This window comes from Arachis hypogaea, chromosome 14 (genome assembly GCF_003086295.3).
Source record: "Arachis hypogaea cultivar Tifrunner chromosome 14, arahy.Tifrunner.gnm2.J5K5, whole genome shotgun sequence".
In the NCBI taxonomy this organism is placed as follows: Eukaryota; Viridiplantae; Streptophyta; class Magnoliopsida; order Fabales; family Fabaceae; genus Arachis; species Arachis hypogaea.
The window spans coordinates 25,017,493-25,039,586 of NC_092049.1; the positions used below are offsets into that span (position 1 = coordinate 25,017,493).

Here is a 22,094-nt window from a genome sequence, read left to right on the forward strand (position 1 = left end):
TTTTATTTTACTTTTATTATTTTAGATCCAACTATGATTTCACCCATTTTATTTTAGTGAACTTATAAATTAGAATTTTAAAACTACTAGATATAAAAACTTTTAAACTTTGTAGCTATTTTTTTCAATTTTGATAAATGAAATTTGTTTGAGCTTGAAAAATTTGAATGTGAACAAAAGAGATAAAATAATTCCCTTAACTGTTGCATAAAACAATTAAATTAAGGTAAAATAAGTCACTTTCTTTAATTTCATCTTGTCCTGGGTTCCATAAAATATAAGGTGAACATCCGTATTATTTTGTCTCTTCCCTTGCCAATTGACATTGCATTTTATAACGAGATATTCTTTTTAAATCAATCTAAAGAATTTCTAAACATAACCATACTTCATCTCTCACTTTGCATCGGTATTGCAATCTCCCAAGTTCAGTCATCTGATGGCTACAGTCTTTAACTAAAGTATCAACGCATTGAATAAATTCGTAATTCTAGCATCATTGGCTAATCCATTTCATTAATTAATCCTACTGTAACAGCTTAGCAGAAAAATCCATATTGGTATGCAGTGCTTGACCATATTACAAGCTCGAGTTATACATATAGTAACTCAATCCAAAACTGGAATCATCTATTAGTATTCAAGTGAATGCCTAAAGAGAAATGCACTGCTGGGAGGGGTATACTACAGTGCACTCGGGAAGAACCAAAACAAGAGAAACTATCACCTAGGCAAAATTTCAAAAAAGAATCAAGGGAGCGGAGCTAAAAGAAAGAAAAAAAAAAGTGAAATAGACCGCTACTTGTTCAAACGGTTTGCTTTATCACTCATCTTCATCCTAGCTAATATTTTCTCTTCGGTCTACTAGTGGCTGGCCTGACTCAAAAATTTCCAACCCTAATCTATGAGCTAGTTCATCCATCATCTTATTGACTGCTTCGAATCCTTCTCTCCATCTATTTGACACCTTGAAATTGTGAACAATATTTTTCAAGTCTACAAGAGTGCTTCCAGGTATTACCCCTAGCCTATCCTTCGCCAGCTTTTTCACCATGGAAACATTTTCCCGTTGATCAGCCACAACATAAATGACAAGGAGGAACTGGTAACAGGCAAGGTTCTTCGGATCCAGGTCAATCACCAGTTTTGCAATTCGCTCACCCAAGTCCACATCTCTTTTGAAATGGCAGAAACCGAGCAAATTTGCCCATAGTAATGACTCATATGACATATCTCCATCAAATTTTATGATGTTCCTCAGGAATTCTTCTGCCTCATCAACTAGCCCTACGTTCGCCAGAAGATTCGCCATGCACCAAAAATGAGCAAAATTGGGCTTCACATTGAACACATCAGTCATTTGCTTGAAGTAAAACCTGCCCGCAGTTAACTTCTCTGCACGAGCGCAGGCACACAAAATGCCAATGAAGGTTACTTCGTCAGGGGATAACCTAGCCAGACTTCTGTCTGCACTTATAATCTTATCAAGTTCAACCTCATGCTTCATCTTCTCCATACCAACCATTAAATCAAATAGGTTTAGTCCATCTTCGGGATTTCCACGAATGCAGTGCCCCAAGATCATCGCATTCCAGGAAACCAAATTCCTGTTTGCCATCCTCTCAAACACTACATGTGCTACATCCACCCTCTTGCATTTGCAGTACATGTCGATCAAAGCCGTATCAATAATCAAGCTCAACCTTGCTAACGTCCTAATGATGCTCGCGTGAACTGATCTTCCTTCCTTGAGTCTAGCTGACCGGCCACAAGCCGTAATCACAGATACCATAGTCCTAGCATTACCCTTCAATCCCAACCTACCCATCTCCCGGAACAACTTCAAGGCAAAGCCAGGGTTCCTAGCCTTCAAATGGCCAGCAATCATAACATTCCAAGTAATCAAATTCCTTTCGGGCATTTCATCAAACAGTGCATATGCAGCATTCAATTCACCAACCGTTACATATCCATCAATGATCGAGTTCCACGAAACCAAATCCCTGCTCAACATTGTGTCAAACACTACCCTAGCAACTCCAATATCACCGCAGCACCCATACATGTGAATCAAAGAGTTCTGAACCGGTAGCACCCCATCAACCCCATTCTTCAGGGATTGACCGTGGCACTTCCTCCCAGATTGAAGGCAACCCATCTTGGCACAGGAACCAATGAGGGGCACAAAGGTGTAGCTGTTGGGAAAGAAACCACTGTGCAAAGAATTAAAGAAAAAAGCAAGAGCTTGATGAGGAACGTGGCTGTTAGAATAAGCCTGGATCATTGTGTTGACGCAAAACGTGTCTAAGGTGTTGTTGAAGTGATGGAAGATTAAAAGGGTGTAAGCGACGTCGCATAGGTGTGAGGCGCGACTCAGAAGGGTGCGTGCAATGTGAGGGTTGCGGAGTAGGGCGGTGGTGGTGAGGAGTGCCTGAATTTGGAGGAGGTGGCGGTTGGTGTGGCACGCACTCTGGAGAATCGCGTGGAAGGCATTGAAGGGGGAGAGAGTTGTTGTGGTTGTGTCCTTGCCATCTTCTTCCTCGAGTATCTTCCCATCTTGTGGAACCAAGCAAGGGATCCCGTTTTTTATCTAAAATTAAACGGAATATGCGGATGATTAGAGAATGAAGTGATGAAAGCTATGATTGAGAAAGGAAAGCGAGGTAGAAGTGAACTGACAGGAAAGGAAACGGGAATGGCATTACTGATTAGGGAATTGGTTTCCTGGTAGTACCTCAAGGTATGCTTCGAGAGAGGACAAACCAAAACCTCCGAGAGCCTCTTCCCCACTGGACCCATCGCCTCTTTGCTTATTCTTGCCATTCTCCTCTCTCTTTCTCTCTCTCTCTTTCTCTCTCTGTCATATCGTTTTCATCAAAGTTGCGAGAACCAGACCGATCAATGAACTGGTAGAGTAATTGGTTCAACGGTTCAGAGGTTAAACCGGTTTAACTAAATATAAAATAAAATTATTAAAAATTTAATATACAAATATCAAATATTCAAATTCCATGATTTCTAAACTAATAAAATTTAAAATTTTGTACTTTTACACAATAATTTGTTCATATTTTATCATTAAAAATTCATAAAATAAAAAATTATTAAATAAATTTAAGTTTTAATAAAGTAATCACTAATCAAGTAATCAACAAAAATTTAGAATAAAAAAAATTAACAATAATTTCTAATAATCAAATAATAAAAAACAATGAAAAACACAAACTTATACATAAACTCAAACCATCAACAACAAAATTCAGAATCACAACAAATTTTAACGACAAACTTTTAATTAAGTATTCAATAGCAAAAACTCAGAATCCAAAAACAGAGAAAACTAAGCATACAACAACAACAACAAAAAATAATCCAAACTCAACATCCAAACTAAATTCAAAATCGTATCAGCAACAACCCTTACTTGAGAATACAAAATTAACAAAATTACAACAACATTCAAATCAACCATAAACCCCAACTCAACTCCATCAACAAAATTAACTCAGCAACAAAATTCAACAGAATATTCAAATCAATTATCAACCATTATTTCAAAAAACCACTTGTAATCTATAGAGTATTTCTGGGTGTGGAACCTTTGAAGCTTCTTCCTCAGTTTCAGAGTTACAATTTTCTATCTTCCAAAAATAATGGCTACACTTTCTCTCAGAAAATCAGCAACAACACAAATTGAAGTAGCAGTGCTTACCGGCATCGAGGGAGGAAGGGAAGTGACGGCGAGGGAGGAAGGATGTGACCTCGGACAGAGAGAGAAGGGGCTCGAAGACAGACTTGACGCAAGGACAGAGACGACAATTTCAGGGCCGACGACGACCACGATGGAGACTACGACGTCAATAGCTCCGAGCACGACTTCTAGCGACGTCGAGGAGAAGACGAGGGCTGAGACAACGGAGACGAGCGGCGACACGAGAAGCGTTGCGACGAGCTTGAGCAGTAGAGACGACGACTGGAGCAGATGCGACGGCGGCGGGGAGACAGTGGTGGACGTGGTTCGCCGATGGAGAAGGCGGCGGGTGAGAAAGGGGGTTAGGATTGGGATGGGTCCTCAGCAAGGTTCTGAAAACCGAACCGGTCATCGAACCGTTCTAGTCACTAGTTCACTGGTTTACTGGTCTAACCGGTTCAACTGTGGTCTAACCGGAAAAACCGTTTTATAATAAAATAATAAATAAATTATAAATGAATACTCTCAAACATAGTTATAGTGTAACATAAATTTTAATGTCTTCCAAATATAAAGTACTACATCAACCAAAATCTAATTTAACATTTGATTTCATAATTATTAACAATATCATTCAATATATCACTATTGAACTCGTTAAGATAGTCACAAAAAACCAAAAAAAAAAAATTCATTGAATTAACCAAATCAATAACAAATATTCAATCATCTACTCATAGCTAAGCTCAGCATCATAGCATGATAAATCAGCAACAGCCAATAATGTAACCAGAAATTCCCAGTCTCAAGGGCAAGATACCAAATTATCATTGAATCAGAAGGCAAAGAACTCTTGTTGTTAATGTTGTTGTTATTGATTTCATCCAATCTTGATCTCATCCATGAAAAGGGACAATGAAGGGTGACAAGCCTCATCAAGCTCCTAAGGCTTGCCATTCTTGGGGTTGCCAACATTCCTCTTTGAGGTAACATGCCATTTTCACTCCCTATAAGCAGCTGGACATAAGAAACATTCTCCACCTTCAAGTTTCAGTTTGGCATATCCCATCTATCTATCTATTTATCTAACTTATAACAAAATTTTCAGCCAAATTTTAACAAAGTTTCAGCACATTCTTAATAAAGAGTAACAAACTCTTTCAAATCTTTCTGATGTTAAGCATATTAGAAAAATAAATCCAACTTTCAGGAGCCAGTAACAAAATCATGAAATTTGAACAACATCATATACAGACCAAAACCATAATCAGAAAAATCAATGTCTAATCTTATTATTTATAAACATATTCAAAACAAATTTAGCATGATTTTGAAGTAGAACAAGAACGAGGGCAGATGAAATCAGTGGTAACAAGATGGCAAGGCACGACAGAAACAGCAACAGAGGTAGCAGCACTGGCAGTTCAACAAGAGACTAAACAGAGACTACACAGCACCAGACCACACTAACAGTACCTCTCAAAGGATAAACCCAATCAAAAACACCATTACCAACAGCACAAGAGACTAAACAGAGCCAAGAATCAAGAACAATCACCATCCAGCAACAAACATTACAAAACAGAGCATAAAGTAACCACACTAAACCAGCATAAAATCAGAAGCAGTTCAACAAAAATTTCAGAAATTAAAAAAACAGCAGCAGCACAAAATTTCAATAATGATTTGGATTCCAACTTTCCATTAATCCATTCGCAATTTCACATTCAGAAATCACTCAACAGAGCATAAAAGGAAGAACCGAAGAAGTGAAAGCAGTGCCACTAACCTTCGACGGAGAGACGGACGGCGAGCGGCGAGCGGCGACAAGACGGCGAGCTGCTCCAAGCCTCGAACAGAGAAGCCGGAGGATGGGGACGACGTGCCGAGCTATAGCCTACAAGAGAGGGCTTGGGTTCGGGATAGGGGGAAAGAGGAAGCCACGGACGGCGCCGACAACACGGACGGTGGCGGCACTGCGGCAGAACCGTTGAGGAGGAAGCTAGGGTTTTGGTTCGGTAATTTTGATTTTTGGGCTTCAGATGAGGGGTGAGACTCGCGAATGGGAAGAGAGTGACCGGGAGTGACATTTTTATTTTTTTTTTTTAAAATCCAAAACGGCGCCGTTTATACAGAACCGGACGGTTTCCGGTCCGATCCAACCGACCGATTCTCGTCTGGTTCAGCAGTTTTCAAACGGTTTTCAAATAGGCGGTTATAAACAGCAGATGGGACTATTTTTTTCGTCGGTTTCTGGTTGAATCGGTTCGACCGGTCGATTCGGTCTAATTTTCAGAACCATGGTCTTCAGAGAGTGAGAGAGAGAAATGGGTAGGGGTGGGTTCTGTGGGTTTTTTTCTTTTATATATAAATGCGAACCGATAACCCAAAAAATCTGTCCGATTTTGTCGGTTCACCAGTTAACTATTGGTACATTCGATTTTTTTTCGGTTTTTGCAGGTCGATTTTAAATATCAACCGGATCAATTAGAAGACTAATTTTCGATTAACTCAGTTGAATTGGTCAATCCAGTCTAATTTTCAGAACATTGATTTTCATTTTTCTAGAAATTTTTTGCACTAAATAAACCGGCCGTTTACAAACAAAAAAAAAATGTTATGACTTTTTTGGGTCCAATGACGTTCTCTTTATTGAGTTTTGCTATCAAAGAGAGTTTTCTATCAGACCAAACTATTGTCTAGAACGGATCTACTTGATTTTTACATGTTCGGACAAAAAATAGTCTTTATGCCATGAAAATAAATATTAGAGTTATAACAGAAAAAAGGTAAAGAATTTAGAAAGGAGAGAAAAGGAAGAGAAAAGAAAGAAAGGAGATAATAGTAGATCATTGGAGATGATTTCAATCAAATTATTAGGTTATATATAACATACTTAAGAAATTATTTAGTCTATGATCTAACATTTAGCTGACTGAATTAGGTTGCATCTATAATTATTCTATTAATTTAAATATTAAAATTCAATTTTAATCTAGAATATTCATAATAAAATATTTATAACTCTTTACAAATTGTTATTGTTCCATTTCTATTTATGTTCTAATAAAGTCAAATTAGGTCATGTAATTATTTTTATATGAAGTTCATAGTTAAAAATTATTAAATAATTTAAAATGTTTGATTAAATTATCATCTAACAAGTTCTCAACTATCAATTTCACATGAAGATAATTACACGTAAATCTTTATTTTTAAATTAAATGTAATTATTCTATTTTATTTGCTTTATTAGTAACAAATAGATTACTTTAATATTAAGAAAATTTTAAGAGAAAATTTTATTAGTCATTTTTAATAATAATAAAAATTAGAAAAAAATGTTGGTAACGAACATTAAACACTTTTAATTTTTATTAAAAAAATAAATATAGGCAACAAATTAGGCGCAATATTTAAAGAGGTTTGCCCATCTAAATTACATTGCTTGGCTAAGTGGTGACCTGAACACGCCGGGAGAGTGAGGAGAAGAAGTTGAAGTTGTTGAGATGAGACACTGGCTATTCATTTGGAGGTTGGCATAGACAGTTTGACCATTTAATCGCCATTGATGAACATGCCTCTACTCTCTCTTCACTCTCCCAGCGTGTTCAGGTCATCGCTCAGCCAAACAATGCAATTCGAGTGGCCAAACCTCTATAAATGATGCGCCTAATTCATTGTCTATATTCATTTTTTAAATAAAAATTAAAAATATTTAATATCCGCTATTAATATTTTTTCCTAATTTCTATTATTATTATTATAAAAAATGACTCTAATAAAATTCTCTCTTAAAATTTTTTTGATATTAAAGTAATCTATTTGCTACTAATAAAGCAAATAAAATAGAATAATTACATTTAATTTAAAAGCAAAGACTTACGCGCAATTATCTTCATGTGAAGTTGATAGTTGAGAATTGTTAGATGATAATTTAGTCAAAATTTTCAAATCATCTAATAATTTTTAACTATTAACTTCATATAAAGACAAACTACATGGCCTAATTTGACATTAAACTTTAATAGAACATAAATAGAAATAGAACAATAACAATGTGTAAAGAGTTATAAATATTTTATTATAAATATTTTAGATTAAAATTGAATTTTAATATTTAAATTAATAAAATAATTATAGATGTAACCTAATTCAATCAGCATTGACTAAATAATTTTTTAAAGTATTTTATATATAACATAATAATTTGATTGAAACCATCTCAAGTGATCTACTATTATCTCCTTTCTTTCTTTTCTCTTTCTTTTCTCTCCTCTCTAAATTCTTTCCTTTTTTTCTGTTATGACTCTAATATTTATTTTCATAGCATAAAGACTATTTTTTTTGTCAGAACATGTAAAAATCAAATAGATCCATTTTGGGTAATAATTTAGTCGGATAAAAAGTTCTCTTTGATAGCAAAGCCCAATAAAGAGAATGTCATTGGACCCACAAAAAATGTTATGAATAGTCATAACATTTTTTTTGTTCATAAACAACCGGTTTATTTGACGCAAAAAATATCTACAAAGAAAGTCCTTAAGTATTTATAAGGCACCAAAAAATACATGCTCACTTACAAAAAATCAAATGGCTTTAAAATGGTTGGCTATTCAGATTCAGATTTTGTTGGATGTATAGATTCGAGAAGGTTAATTTTTGGCTATGTCTTTATATTGGCTAGAGGAGTTATTTCATGAAAAAGTGCAAAAAAATCTATTATTGCTACTTCTACTATAAAGGCAAAATTTGTGGCATGCTTTGAAGCCATGTTCAAGTATTGTGGTTGCGGAATTTTATCTTAAGGCTTAGTATCATTGAAAGTATAGCTAAGCTACTAAGGCTTTATTGAGATAATTCTGCAGCTGTTTTCTTTTCTAAGAATGACAAGTACTCTAAGGGTGCAAAACACATGGATTTAAAGTACTTGACAGTTAAGGAAGAAGTACAGAAACAAAAAATATCTATTGAGCATATTGGTACTGATATGATGATAGTTGATCCATTAACTAAGGAATTATCATCCAAAATTTTTTCTGGTCATGTAATGCGGATATGCATAATTGATAAGTCCTTGTTACCGTAAAAGTATAATCTATCAAACAATAGATAGCCGTGGTTTTATCTCTGACATGGCCATCTCTCCGTGTTTCATGCCGGTTCTACTCCCAGGTGGCGCCTCTCCTCCACGGTGGCATCCCCTCCAGCGTGGCTTCTGATCTTCAGGGGGTGCATGTGCTCCTCTGTCAAATCGCTGTCAGTCATCCGTTTCATCTCCTCGCTCACGCAACCTACCTTCCCTTTCAGCGAGTGTTTCACGCAACCTACCTTCTCTATTGATTTGTTTGAACAAGTAATGATTACTTGAAACCCTACGAGCTTTGCTTTCTTCTCCTTACTCTGCCGTAGGAAGCTCTGTTCAGGAGCCCTGTTTTCCTGGGACTTTGGTTCGTCGCCGTTCATCCAGCTTAGCCATTTTCCAGTGGAGGCTCAAATGGAAGATCTCCGATCAATCAATCAGGTGCCTTCAAACCTATTTTCCTCTTCATCCTGTTTCTTTCCCTTCATTGTGTACTTTCTTCTGATCAATCTTGGTTACTGTTGCAGGGTTAACCCAGATTCAATTGTCTAGGGTTTGAGAAATTCCAAATTGTGCAAAATGTGATCATTTTTTGTATCTGTTCCATGGTTAACCGAGATTCTATTGTCTAGGGTTTCTGAAATTTCTAATTGTGCAAATTCTGATCATGTTTGCTATCTGTTCGATGGTTAGGCGAGATATTATTTTGTAGGGTTTGTGAATTCCTAATTTTGCAAATTCTGATCCTTTTTGGTATCTGTTTCACTGTTATTCCAGATCTTATTGTGTAGGGTTTCTGAAAATTGTAATTTGAAAGTTGTGTATGTGACTTGGTTTGTGTGTGGGTTCATGTTGTTGGTTACATTCTTTCCCAGTTGTTGTTAACGTTGAGTATGGTCTATGAATCTGTTTCATCTTCTTTGTTTCCTTGTTTAGAATTTCATGTGATTATCAATTCTCCTATTCCTAATCCCTTTGAATTGTTTGCACTGAATGTAGCAATTTATAAGTTTTTCTGCATTCAGAATCAAAATTCTCTTACTTATGTTTGATGTAAAATTTTATGAAGAACTTAAATAATTATATTGATGAAACCTTTTGTTAGTCAAGTCACTTGCATTTCAATTCTTTATTTGTTATGCAAAAAAGTGTTGTATATTTCACCTCTTTCATACAAGTAGAGCTAATTGTCATGCATTTGTGTGCTTTATTTAATTATATCCAAAGTAGACCCATTAAATCCTATATTGAAAACTGATGAATCTATTTTTTTTACTTTGTGTATAATCAACAAATCCATTGAGTTTTATACTGTTTTCTCTATTCAGAATCATGTTCTGTTATTTATCTTTGATTTCAAATTTTATGAAGCACTCTCATAATTATATTGAGAGTAGACCCATTGAATGGGATATTAAAATTTCATGAATCTATTTTTATTCTTTAATTTTGTGTATATTCAAGGAATCTATTAAGTTTAGATCAAGTGATTTGGTGGTTACATGTGGGCTGTGTGAATCATGACGAGGGAATGGATTTTCTACCTAATCTGTTCTATTGGTAGTGATGTGATTGACAAGAATTGATGTATAGCTTGCTGGTTGTTCCTTTATATAGTTTGATTTGATTTTAGGTCAATTCATTCCTAATTTCATTCTCTCCTATTCAACTTTTGCATTCCAATTTCCATTTTGATTCACTAATCTATTTGGATTTTTTGGGCTAAATCTAGCAATTTCTAATTTTATTTTGTATTCATAATCAAAATTTATACACCCAGCTTCTCCTTTTCAACTTTTGGATTCCCAATTTGATGTTACTATGGAATTCTCTTCTAGGTAGTCTATTTGATGAGTGGTGATGTGATTGATAGGAATTGATTGATAGGTTCTTTGTGATTTATTTGCATTTTGATTATATAGAACTAGAGCTGATTGTCATGATTTTTTTTGTTTCTTTGATAAAGGAAGATACTTTTTCCACTGCCATTCAATTTTTTTGCACTCCTAATTCCATTCTCTGCTGTTCAAGTTTTGCATTCCGATTTCAATTCTGATTCAATAATCCCATTGATGGATCTTTCCTTTTTTTGCATAGAAGTAGAGCTGATTGTCATGAATTTTTGTGCTTCTTTGATAAAGGAATATGATTTTTCCACTCCCATTCAATTTTTTTTGCACTCCGAATTGCATCCTCTACTGTTCAAGTCTTGCATTCCCATTTCAATTCTGATTAAATAATCCCATTGATGGATCTTTCTTTTTTTTTTTAGGTATGTCCATCAAATCCATTAAGTTTACCTATTATGAATTGCTGGTTGCATGTGGGTTGTGAGAATCATTATCAAGGAATTGGTTTTGTAGCTAATGTATTCTATTGGTGGTTATGTGATTGACAGATTTTTATTCATGTTTGTGTATATTTTTTTCCAGTTTATCTATATACTTTTTTTTCCAATTCATTTGCTGTTTCCAATGTATGCCTAACTAAGACATTTACCAACTCTCAATGCCATGAGTACAATGATTGTTTGGGGTAGTTGATGACTGCCTTCCCTATGGTGAAATGACATGTAGGTGCACTGTAGCAGGTATGGGGTGATTTGGTCCCTATTTCGTGATTTCTTGAAAGTTTCACTTGTTCTTGCTGTTTTTGTGTTTATTCAGGTTTTGCGTCTCTCATTAGTTGTCTCTATGGCATTGAATGGAGATGGATATGGACTCATATTTTGTTTTCCCTGCATTTTCATATTCAATTTGAATTAAAAAAGGTGAGCCTCTGTCATACAAGTAGAACTAATTGTGATGCATTTGTGTGCTTCATTTAATTATATCCAAAGTAGACCCATTAAATTCTATATATCAACTGATGAATCTATTTTTAATCTTTTACTTTGTATATATTCAACAAATCCATTTAGTTTTTATACTGTTTTCTGTATTTAGGATCATGTTCTTTCATTTTATGTTTGATTTCAAATTTTATGAAGCACTCTCATAATTATATTGAGAGTAGACCCATTGAATGCAATATTAAAATTTCATGAATCTATTTTTATTTTCTTATTTTCTGTATATTCAACAAATCCATCAAGTTTACATCAAGTGAATTGGTGGTTGCATGTGGGTTGTGTGAATCATGATGAGGGAATGGGTTTTGTACCTAATATGTTCTATTGGTAGTCATGTCATTCACAGAAATTGATGTATAGCTTGCTGGTTGTTCCTTTATATAGTTTGATTTGATTTTAGGTCAATTTCATTCCATTTTTTCTTGTTTGTATAAAAGAACTTTTTGACTAACAAGGAATTCCCTCCTCCAAATACCTATACGTTGATTAGGTTATCTTCCCTTGAAGATCTGTTCTGCACGGAAAATGATGTTCTGCCATACATTGTTCACTGAAAATGTTTGTATCCGTATCAAGGTATGGGGTTTCTATCTATTTGGTCAGTGGTGATGTGATTGATAAGAAGAAAGTGGCTTTCTCACAATCAGATGGCATCGCTCCATTGTTTGTGTTACTAGGGAATTCTCTTCTAGGTAGTGTATTTGATGAGTGGTGATGTGATTGATACCAATTGATTGATAGCTTCTTAGTGATTTATTTGCATTTTGAAGAAACCTTTTGTTAGTCACGTCACTTGCATTTGAATTCTTTATTGGTTATGCAAAGACTGCTGTATATTTCCCCTGTTGCATAGAAGTAGAGCTGATTGTTATGAATTCTTGTGCTTCTTTGATAAAGGAATATGCTTTTGCCACTCCCATTCAAGTTTTACATTCCGAATTCCATTCTGTTCTGTTCAGGTGTTGACAGAAATTGATGTATAACCTACTGGTCATTTATTTATTTTTTAAGTTCAACTGAATTGCATTACATTTTTTTGGTGTTTGTGAAAAAAAAATTTTAGATATCAGCTGGTTTTCCCATGAAAATGTTTACTGCACACATAATAAGGTTGTGCTATATATTCTTCATTGGAAATTTTGGAATCAGTATCAAGGTATGAGGTTTCAATCTCATCCATTTCCTGAATGTTGATGTGATTGACAGATTTTTATTGATGTTTGTCTATACTTTCTTTTCCCATTGATTTGCTGTTTCCAATCTATCCCTACCTAAAACATTTACCAACTCTCATTGCCTTGAGTAGAATCATTGTTTGGGGTAGTTGATGATTGTCTTCCCTATGGTGTAATGACATGTAGGTACACTGTAGTAGGTATGGTGTGATATCTAATTTTTTGCTCCTTATTTCTTGATTTCTTGAAAGTTTCACTTGTTTTTCCTTTTTTTTGTATTGGTTCAGGTTTTGCTCCTATGATTAGTTGTCTTTATGCCATTGAATGGAGATGCATATGGACTCAGATTTCGTTTTCTCTCCATTTCCATCCTCAATTTGAATTAAAAAAGGTGAGTTTGTGTGTTGGTTTTTTTCTATAAAAGGATTGTTGGTGGACCACATTCAATGCACAAACATTCTGCTCTCTTCTATTTCCTCCTAAGCTCTATCTATTTCAGAATTTTTCTGTTTTCATTTTGATCTATTTCATCAACTCTGTTTATCTCCTTTTTTTTTTTACTGCAATGCCTCCTCCATTTGATATGATTTCTAAGATGCATCCTTCTAGAGAGGCTTAGAGGCTGAAAGTTAGGGTTCTAAGGCTTTGGGTTGTACCCTCTTTTGGTAACCATGAGGTTCCTAACTCAATGGAGATGATTCTCATTGATGAGCATGTTAGCCCCTATTAGCTTCTCTTTTAAATATGGTGTTACTTGTTTTTTAAATTTTCAATTTTAAATTATGTGTTTCACTAATCTGATTTTGTTCTTTTGTTAGATTTCTAGTGTGGAAAAATTCAAGCTACAGTTAAGAAACCACTCCTTAATAGGTTTAAGGATCTTATAGTTGAGGGTCAAGTTTATAGAATGGCATACTTTACTGTTGTGTCAAATCATGGTAGTTATAGAGCAACTTCTCATGAATTCAAATTGGTTTTCCTTCACCGAACCACTGTTGTAGCTGTTGATGAAGATGTTATCCCTAAGACTTGTTTCAACATGTTTCCTTTTTCTGAGCTGCTGAACATGACCGAAGATTATGATTTTTTAGTTGGTGTGTCTATCTTCTTTGTCTGTTGTTATTTAAGTTTTTTTAACAAATGCTTTGAATATTTAATAGGTTGTGTTTATTTGGAATATATGTTATTGGTCTTTTAACTTCAGTTGGAGAAGAGAAAGAATATGCAAAAGAGGGGAAAATTGTGAAAATGATTGTGCTGTAATTAACTTCGAAAGAGTATGTTGATTAAGTCATTCCTGCTGGTTTTTCTTTATGTTTTAATCACTTCTTCTCCTTATTTTCTGTTTCATTCTTTGTTATGTTTTGAGTTTCAGTCTTACGTTGCGATGTGAATTGTTTGGGGACTATGTTAATCAAGTAAATCATTTCCTTGCCTCCGGTTATGTGGGGCAGCCTGTTGTAGTCATTCAACTTGCAAAAGTCAAGTTCTTTAGGGGTACATTGTTTGTTTTCTGTAAATCTCATTGCTGCTCTAGGTGTTGTCTCCAATAAACTTTTGCTTGACTCTTTCTGTGTTCCTGTGTAGGTCAAGTAGGCCTTCAAAATGTGATGTATGCCACTCAAATGTTATTTAATCCTGATCTTCCTGAAGTTGTTGAGTTCAGGCAGAGGTTAGGATGGTTTATTTTGTTGATTTTTATTGTATTCTTTATTTACAGCCAATCTGGGGTAACAAGTACAAGTATTTGCATAATTTTTTTTCTTTTAGTATGATTGAGCAAGGTGTGAATGGTACCCAGCCACTGTTTATTGCAAATGAGGGTAAAGTTGTGTCCTTGGAAGATGATTTCATGCGTTTAACTAGAAAATGCACCATTGAAGAGCTTCAAGATAACAATCAGGTTGTCTTCTTTTGAGTTAGTTGTGTTTATGTTTATTTTATGCACAAATGAACTGAAAAAGAAAATCAAACAACAATTTTCAGATCTGATTTTTCATTCATATTGTTAACAAATTCTGAAATGCCGTTTAGATAGGAGGGTTCTTTTATCATTTTTGGTACAATCCAAGGTATTGTTGAGGATGGAGGCTGGTGGTATTCTGCTTGTGTGTGTGGAAAGGGTATCTATCCTCAGAATGGTGCATATTACTATGATTTCTGTTTGAAGCATATAACTAATGTCACTCCAAGGTCAGAAATTTTGTTCAAAATGTATTTTTATTTTGTCTTGTGGATTGTTTGTAAAAATAATGTTTCTTGGTATTATTTTTTCTGAATCATTGTGTTCATTTTTTTTCCTCTCTTCAGATTTAAATTTAAAATAACAGTTGAAGATCATAGTGGGGGAGGGTATTTTCCTTTTCTTTGATCGTGAGGCATCTTATTTGCTTAAGAAATCATGTGCTGACTTGTTTACTGAGGTTCAAAGAGATGCCAGTGTATGTACTTAGTTTGTCTTTTTTGTGTTGTTCACTTTATGGGATGTGATATGTGTTATTTAAACTCTGTATTTCCTATGTATTACTTTCAAAATAGCTTACATGTGGGGATACTTATCCTCCCATTTTCCAAGGGCTCATTGGAAAGAAGTTACTGCTGAAGGTTGATATCAAAGGTGTCCTACATGATACATTTTATGGCACTTTCTGAGTTAGGAGAATATGTGATGATCCCACCATTATTACCATGTTTGAACTTCCCAATTATGATGCTGATGACAAGTCTACTCCAAAAAAGGTTACATATACTTATAATTATCCTTAGATTGTGTAAATTCATGTTTTGTTCTTTCTTTTTTTTTATATTCTGCTTTGGTGAATTTTTCTTATGGTGTAATGTATCTTTAAACTCTTATGCCATGTGAATAGGAGCCTGATTTACACAAATCTGTCCCGTGTGGAAAAGGGGATATTGGTATTAAGGAGGAGTCATCAAAGACTTGTATCAAAAGTGAAAAAGTTGCTGGTGAGTGTTGTAGGATTTTATCTAAATCCCCAGTTCTTATAGATTTTCTGGCTGAAAAATAGCCTGCTGTTTCTGGAGGGACTGAGTTTGCTGCCTTAATTAATGGTGAAGATGGGAAAGATGAGAAAACACCCACCAATGATACTGTTAGTGATGATCTTTTTGCTGAACTGGATATATTGCTTAGCTCACCAGAAAAGGAAACTCAGGTTCTGTTATATAAATTTTTTTCTCCTTCCTATGTGTGCTGTTTCTAAATAGATTTTGCAATCTTGAGTGACTTTCATAGGTTTGTTATTTTGTTTCTCACAGGAGGTGCTGTCCCACGTTCTCCATGCACATTGCCAATACGGAGAAAAGCTTACTCATGAAAATGATGTTGTCACCCAATGGCAAGAGGAATTTGAATCCCCAATTTGAAGAAGCGGCTACTGTTGCAGATGGGCATGGGTCCAAGGTTGCCAAGGTTAATGGGGGTGTGATTGAAGGTGTGGAATTGAGCTGCTATGTGTAGGTGTAGGTCTTTTATATAGTATATTTATAAGTGTTTAAGAAGGCTTGTGATTCCAAATAGATCGAAATGTAATCATGCTGGCTGGATGCTATTTTGGTTTGACTTTTTTGGATTGTGTCCAACAAATAGGATTGTCAGATATAGGGGTTTTCCTTTTGTGTTGGGTCCGGTTATGTGTCAAGTATGTCTATTCTCAACCCCCTTTTTTTGTAATAGTGACTTTGCTAGGGATTGGACACATTTTCAATGTTGTAGCCTGTTTAGGTTACATACTAGGATAGGTAGTCAGATGTTGGAATCCTCCTTATCATAGGAGAGATAGCCATATGTAATTGTTCATATCACTATCAATATTTTCATGAAATGCAGCAGTTTTTAATTTTTATTTGTTCATTGTTGTACAACTTTATCTTTTCATGTCAATTAGTTATTGGTGTTGATTAGAATACTTTTTTTTTTTTTTTGCTTTTCTCCCTTATCAAAGCTATGTATGGTTATGTAAGTTCTTTCTTGGTGTGTTTAGCTTTGATAAAGTTAACTTCAACACTTACTCCCCCAAGAAAAGAAAAAAAATTTGTCAGTGAATAGATTGACAATTTCTTTTCCTAGCGACCCCCCTTTTTTTTAATACTTGTTTTTTCATGGGTACTTAACAATGTTGATGCCTTTTTGGCAATGAATTAGGGGTAGTTTTTGTGGCTTGTGTTTCAAACTCTTGTTTTGTTTAGTACGCGTAACAAAGATGTCTCATAATTCTGTTCGTGCTAGAGAATATAGGAGAAATTCTTTGAAAAGAAAGCGAACACAAAGTCACAATCGAAATGCAAGAGGTCGGTATTGATTTTACTTTTGTGATATTTTTAGTATTTTGGTCGAATTTTCAATGATTTTATATCCATCGGAGTCTTTGTAATTTTGTTCCTTTTCTAATCTTTTAGAGGTGCTCCATTCCTCGACGCCTGTTGTGTATTTGAATGATTATTCGGGTAATTTTTTTTGCTCTACCTATATTTTTGTAGTTAATCATTATGTTTCTAATAATTTATCTATTTATTTTATATGTTTCCAATGTTTCTGTTCATTTTTATCTTTTAAAAAATTTAGTTGACGTATCCCAGAATGTTTATCAGAGTTCAACTTTTATTTTGTCAGATATAATAATATCTTTAAGTATTTTATCCCTGTCCAATTTTGTTTTTGTTAAATTATATTTTAAGTTCTTTTGGTTTATATGTAATAACACATTCGTTTGTTGATTTACTAACATTTTTTTGCAGTTTTATACCTAAAAGGTTTACTTTAACTATTAGTAACTCATACAATTCCTAATTAAACATGTCAGGAGACTTCTGTACTTGATCTTTTTTTAATTTGACATCTTAATTAATATTTGTAAAATTAAAAATTATATAATTATTCTAAATATCATTCAAAATAATTATAATCATCCTAAATTATGATAACTTGTTATTAAATTACATAACATGATCGTGAACTTGTTTAGCTCCTGTTTTTTCACATGGCTGAAAGTGATTAAAATAGTTAATACTTGATTCAAAGCGAACAATTACTTAAGGTAGTTAAATTATCTAGCGTAACCCTTACCAGTTGCCGCATATGGTTGAAATAATTAATCCGATCATAAATTTGCTTATAAAATCATTTGGATCACCAGATAGGCTTAATTTATATAGTTATTTGAAAGATACATAAGTACTAGAGGTTATTAAACTGTTTGATTAGGGTGTATTCTTGCCTTGGACAGTATGAAAAGTTTTTTGGTTATGTGGTTAGATTCACGTAATTAGTTAATGAATTAACTTTTGTAGCTATATAATACACGACGGGTATTGTTGAAACTTTTTTAATTTGGTGTCATAATCAATAATTGCATATTAAAAAAAAAATTACTCTCTTGGTCCTCTAATTTTTTGAAATTTTCTATTAGGTGCATATAATATCTTTTTTGTTTCAATTATGTCCCTCAGACAAAATTCCTTTTTTTTTTAATTAGGCCAGTCTTGATATTGATTCGCTCAATTGTATCAGGATGTATTTACAACAAAAAAATATGGTTCATGGATTCAATTAAAAGAAAAACAAAGCCTTTGCAGCCAATTAAGAAAAAAAAATGGTGTAATGACTCAATTAAAATAAAAAAGAAAAAAGGGAGTTCCTTAAAAATTTTGGAAAATGCTATGCACCAATAGAGTCATTAAAGTCTAAAAAAACACAAGATGATTCTAATTGTGATTTAGATTATTTAATTCGAACTTACACAATTAGTATGAGTGATTAAAATAATGAAACAAAGTCTATTCTAACGTAAAAAAAAAACAAACTCTTCTTGAATATGCATTAGGCTTTATCTACATTTTCTTTTTTAATAAATCAATGTTAATTCAGATTGGTTTTTGTAGTTTATTACATTTTTAATGTTCAATTTTTATGCTGATTATTAAATAATTAATTCATTTCTTATTTCATCATGAATTTTTTTTTTATATTTGGTTGTTAAATATATATTTACACAAATTTCTATTAATTTAAATTAAAATGAATAATATAGACCAATCAGAAATATATGATCATTCGATAAATTCATTCAGTCAAGTTGGTTCTGTTATTGATCATCCTCTGTTCTTGCAAAGTAAGATACAAGGTACGCTCTCTTTCTTAAATCATCTATTATTCAAGAATACTCAAATAAAAATCTTATTTACTTAGTTTTAAAAGATTCCATTGTGCTTCCGTGATGAGATATTATTCAGGCAGTGTAAAATATAAATAGTGTTTTGTGATATATTCTTTTGACAAAATTTAAACGAGTCAATTATTTATTATATATTATATCAGTAAGCTAATGGTTTATTCATTTTATGTTCAATCTATTTCATGGCATCTAATTGAGATAAAAAAAATTTTATTGTTATGCATGTTTTTTTCTGCTTTATCTTTACCAGGTTGTTTTGATGTTGGTGATCCTAACTATGAATGTTCAATCTGTGGGGCGTGTTTCTGGTTATCGGAACATGTTGAAAGAGACTCTACAATTAATCGTCCTGTTTTTACTGTTTGTTGCTCAAAAGAAAAAATTCAGTTACCTTATCTTCGAAAGCCCCCAGATCTGCTATATAATTTGATTAATGGACATGATAGGAAGAGTTTGTATTTCCAAAAAAATATTCGATCTTATAACAGTATGTTTGCCTTCACGTCTCTTGGTGGTAAGGTACCGGATTCAGTGAATGATGGGAGTGGTCCACCACAGTTTATAATAACTGGTCAAAATTATCATCGGATTAGAAGTTTGCTCCCAGATCCTGGTCAGAAGCCTAAATTTGTGCAATTATATATATACGACACTCAGCATGAGATAATGCATAGGCAGGGAATCTTTCGGTATGTGTGTTTGAAATGTTGTCGTTTATTTTTTTTATTTTATTTCCCTGATGTTTTAATGTTATTTACATTGAAAATAGGTTAATACCTGTCATTGCATAGTTATATTGTGTTTTATTCCCGTTATAATGCGTTATTAATCATTTCTGACTGATAATCATGTATGAAAACATATCGAAATTGTGTTCTGTGTGGTTTTTAAATATAATTTTGTGGTTAATGTATATTTGTTTTAGGCAAACATCTGAGATAGATCAAGAATTGATAACTGAGTTGTTGAAAATGATCGATACTCATAACGTCATAGCACAGTCATTTCGAAGAGTCAGAGAATTCTATCAGTGTCATCCATCCGAGATCTTCTCTTTGAAGTTGTATTCGCATAGGAAGGTTGATCGAAGAACTTACAATACTCCCTCTTGTGACGAAGTTGCTGCTCTGATTGTTGGAGATTTTGATTCGTCGGATCATGGTCGCGACATTATTGTTCGATCTACTGTTGGTCAGTTGCAACGTATCTATGAAACTCATGCTCTGTATTGGCCCTTACAGTATCCGTTGTTGTTTCCATATGGCGAGGATAGTTACCAGTTGAATATTCCTTATCGTGGTCAAGTTGGTGGATATGTCCCTGGAAGGAGAACAAGGGTTTCTCTCAGGGAATTCATATGTTTTCGTCTGCAGATTAGGGAGCAAGAAGATGGAATTATTCACAAGTGTAGGCGATTATTTCAACAATTTGTTGTTGACTGTTTCACCATGATTGAATCCCAGAGGTTGTATGAGATTAGAATGAAGCAGAGTACAATTAGAGGAGAAGTGCTTCAAGGAATAGAGGAGGCTATGCATCGTGGTGATGAAGAAGCTTCTTCAATTGGGATGCGAGTCATCTTGCCTTCTTCCTTCACTGGTGGTAGACGTTATATGTTTAATCGTTGTCAGGATGCGATGGCAATCTGTTAACATTTTGGCTATCCAGATTTATTCCTTACTATTACGTGTAATCCAAATTGGCCTGAATTTCAGCGATTCATAGAGCGAGAGCGAATTTCCATCACTAATCGTCCTGATATCTGATAAACCCCCTTCGTAGGGTTTATCTTGTGTTGCATTTAGAGCATTTTGATAACCTTTCCTCACATTTATCCAATGAAATAGCATGGTTTTGTGATTGTCTCCATACTTGTGCTTAGATGTGAAAATATGCTTTTTAGACCTTTAATTTGATAATTTTGATTTGCCTTTGATTCTACTAGATGCCTTGATGTGTTTGCTAGTGATTTCAGGTTGAAAAGGGCTAGGAAGAGATCAAAGGAGTGAAAGGAAAGCATACAACATGGAGAAATCATGAAAAGCCAAAAGTTTGGAAAACCCCATGGGCGCGCACGCGCACTATGCGCTTACGCGCAGATCGCGAAATTCCCCAGGGGCGCGCGCGCGCACTGTGCGCGCACGCGCCGATGACCACACATGATTTTTAAAGAGGAAAACGTGCCTGGCAATTTTGGAGGGTTTCCAACCCCATTTGGAGCTGAGCTTTTGGCGGGAAAGAGACTAAAAAAAAGACCAAAGAATGAAGGGGGAGGGGATTAACAAACATAAGACACATTAGGCTAGTGGAGTTCTTTAGTTTTTAGAGAGAGGAGCTCTCACTTCTCTCTAGTATTAGAATTAGGATTAGGTTTAGTTCAATAATTTAGATCTAGGGTTTCAATTCATGCTTTCCTCTTCTTCTACCTTTCAATTCTATGTTGTTACATTCATCATTCTTCTATTGTTGTTATTTCTTTCTTCTATTGTGTTTGTAGATCTACTCTTGTTCATTCTATTTTCTTTTAATGCAATTTGAGGTAATTCATGTAGATCTTGTTTTCTTTGATTGTTGTTATTAATTCCTTGCAATAATTAGTTGTTAGATTTAATTGTTGTTATCAATTTACTTTGCTTTACTTTTATGCCTTCCAAGTATTTGATAAAATACTTGGTTGGATTTTAGAGTAGATTTTGTTCCTCTTGGCCTAGGTAGAGTAATTAGTGATGCTTGAGTTATCTAATTCCCTTGTTGATTGATAATTAGAAGTTGCTAATTGATTTAGATACCACTAAAGCTAGTCTTTCCCTTGGGAGTTGGCTAGGACTTGTGGAATCAAGTTGATTCATCCACTTGACTTTCTTACATAGTTAGAGGTTAACTAAGTGGTAGCAATGGATAATTATGGTCACAATTGAGGAGGATAACTAGGATAGGACTTCTAATTCTCATAACCTTGCCAAGAGCTTTCTAGTTGTTAGTTTACTTTCATTGCTATTTACTTTTCATGTTTAAAACCTCAAAACCCCAAACATAGCTCCATAACCAATAACAAGACACTCTATTGCAATTCCAAGGGAGAACGACCCGAGGTTCAATA

The 22,094-nt window shown here is 34.2% G+C and overlaps 2 protein-coding genes across 5 annotated transcripts; one reads left to right on the forward strand and one right to left on the reverse strand.

The window, feature by feature from the left end:
- Positions 1 to 477: 477 nt before the first annotated feature.
- LOC112741849 (pentatricopeptide repeat-containing protein At3g51320) lies at positions 478 to 5,758 on the reverse strand. 4 transcript variants are annotated; one of them, XM_025790999.3, is made up of 3 exons: positions 5,481 to 5,758; positions 2,680 to 2,906; positions 478 to 2,590 (listed from the first exon to the last, which is right to left on the reverse strand). In XM_025790999.3, exons 2-3 carry the CDS (start codon positions 2,821 to 2,823, stop codon positions 839 to 841), a joined length of 1,896 nt encoding a protein of 631 aa, XP_025646784.1. In that variant the 5' UTR covers positions 2,824 to 2,906; positions 5,481 to 5,758; the 3' UTR covers positions 478 to 838. The 4 variants fall into 4 exon arrangements, with proteins under 4 accessions (XP_025646784.1, XP_025646786.1, XP_025646788.1 ...); XM_025791001.3 differs by having other exon boundaries at positions 2,680 to 2,952; XM_025791003.3 differs by having other exon boundaries at positions 2,680 to 2,857; positions 5,481 to 5,617.
- Positions 5,759 to 18,837: 13,079 nt separating this feature from the next.
- On the forward strand, positions 18,838 to 20,646 carry LOC112742434 (uncharacterized). Its single transcript, XM_072215723.1, has 3 exons — positions 18,838 to 18,943; positions 19,245 to 19,683; positions 19,920 to 20,646. Exons 1-3 carry the CDS (start codon positions 18,838 to 18,840, stop codon positions 20,644 to 20,646), a joined length of 1,272 nt encoding a protein of 423 aa, XP_072071824.1.
- The last annotated feature ends 1,448 nt before the right edge of the window (positions 20,647 to 22,094 follow it).

Bases quoted from the DNA above. Each gene is read 5' to 3' on its own strand.
- LOC112741849 (XM_025790999.3), bottom strand. From the start codon at position 2,823: ATGGCAAGAATAAGCAAAGAGGCGATGGGTCCAGTGGGGAAGAGGCTC. The intron at 2,591-2,679 runs GTCAGTTCACTT...GTTTAATTTTAG, and splicing joins CCATTCCCGTTTCCTTTCCT to ATAAAAAACGGGATCCCTTG.
- LOC112742434 (XM_072215723.1), top strand. From the start codon at position 18,838: ATGAATAATATAGACCAATCAGAAATATATGATCATTCGATAAATTCA. The intron at 18,944-19,244 runs GTACGCTCTCTT...TATCTTTACCAG, and splicing joins CTTGCAAAGTAAGATACAAG to GTTGTTTTGATGTTGGTGAT. The intron at 19,684-19,919 runs GTATGTGTGTTT...TATTTGTTTTAG, and splicing joins CATAGGCAGGGAATCTTTCG to GCAAACATCTGAGATAGATC.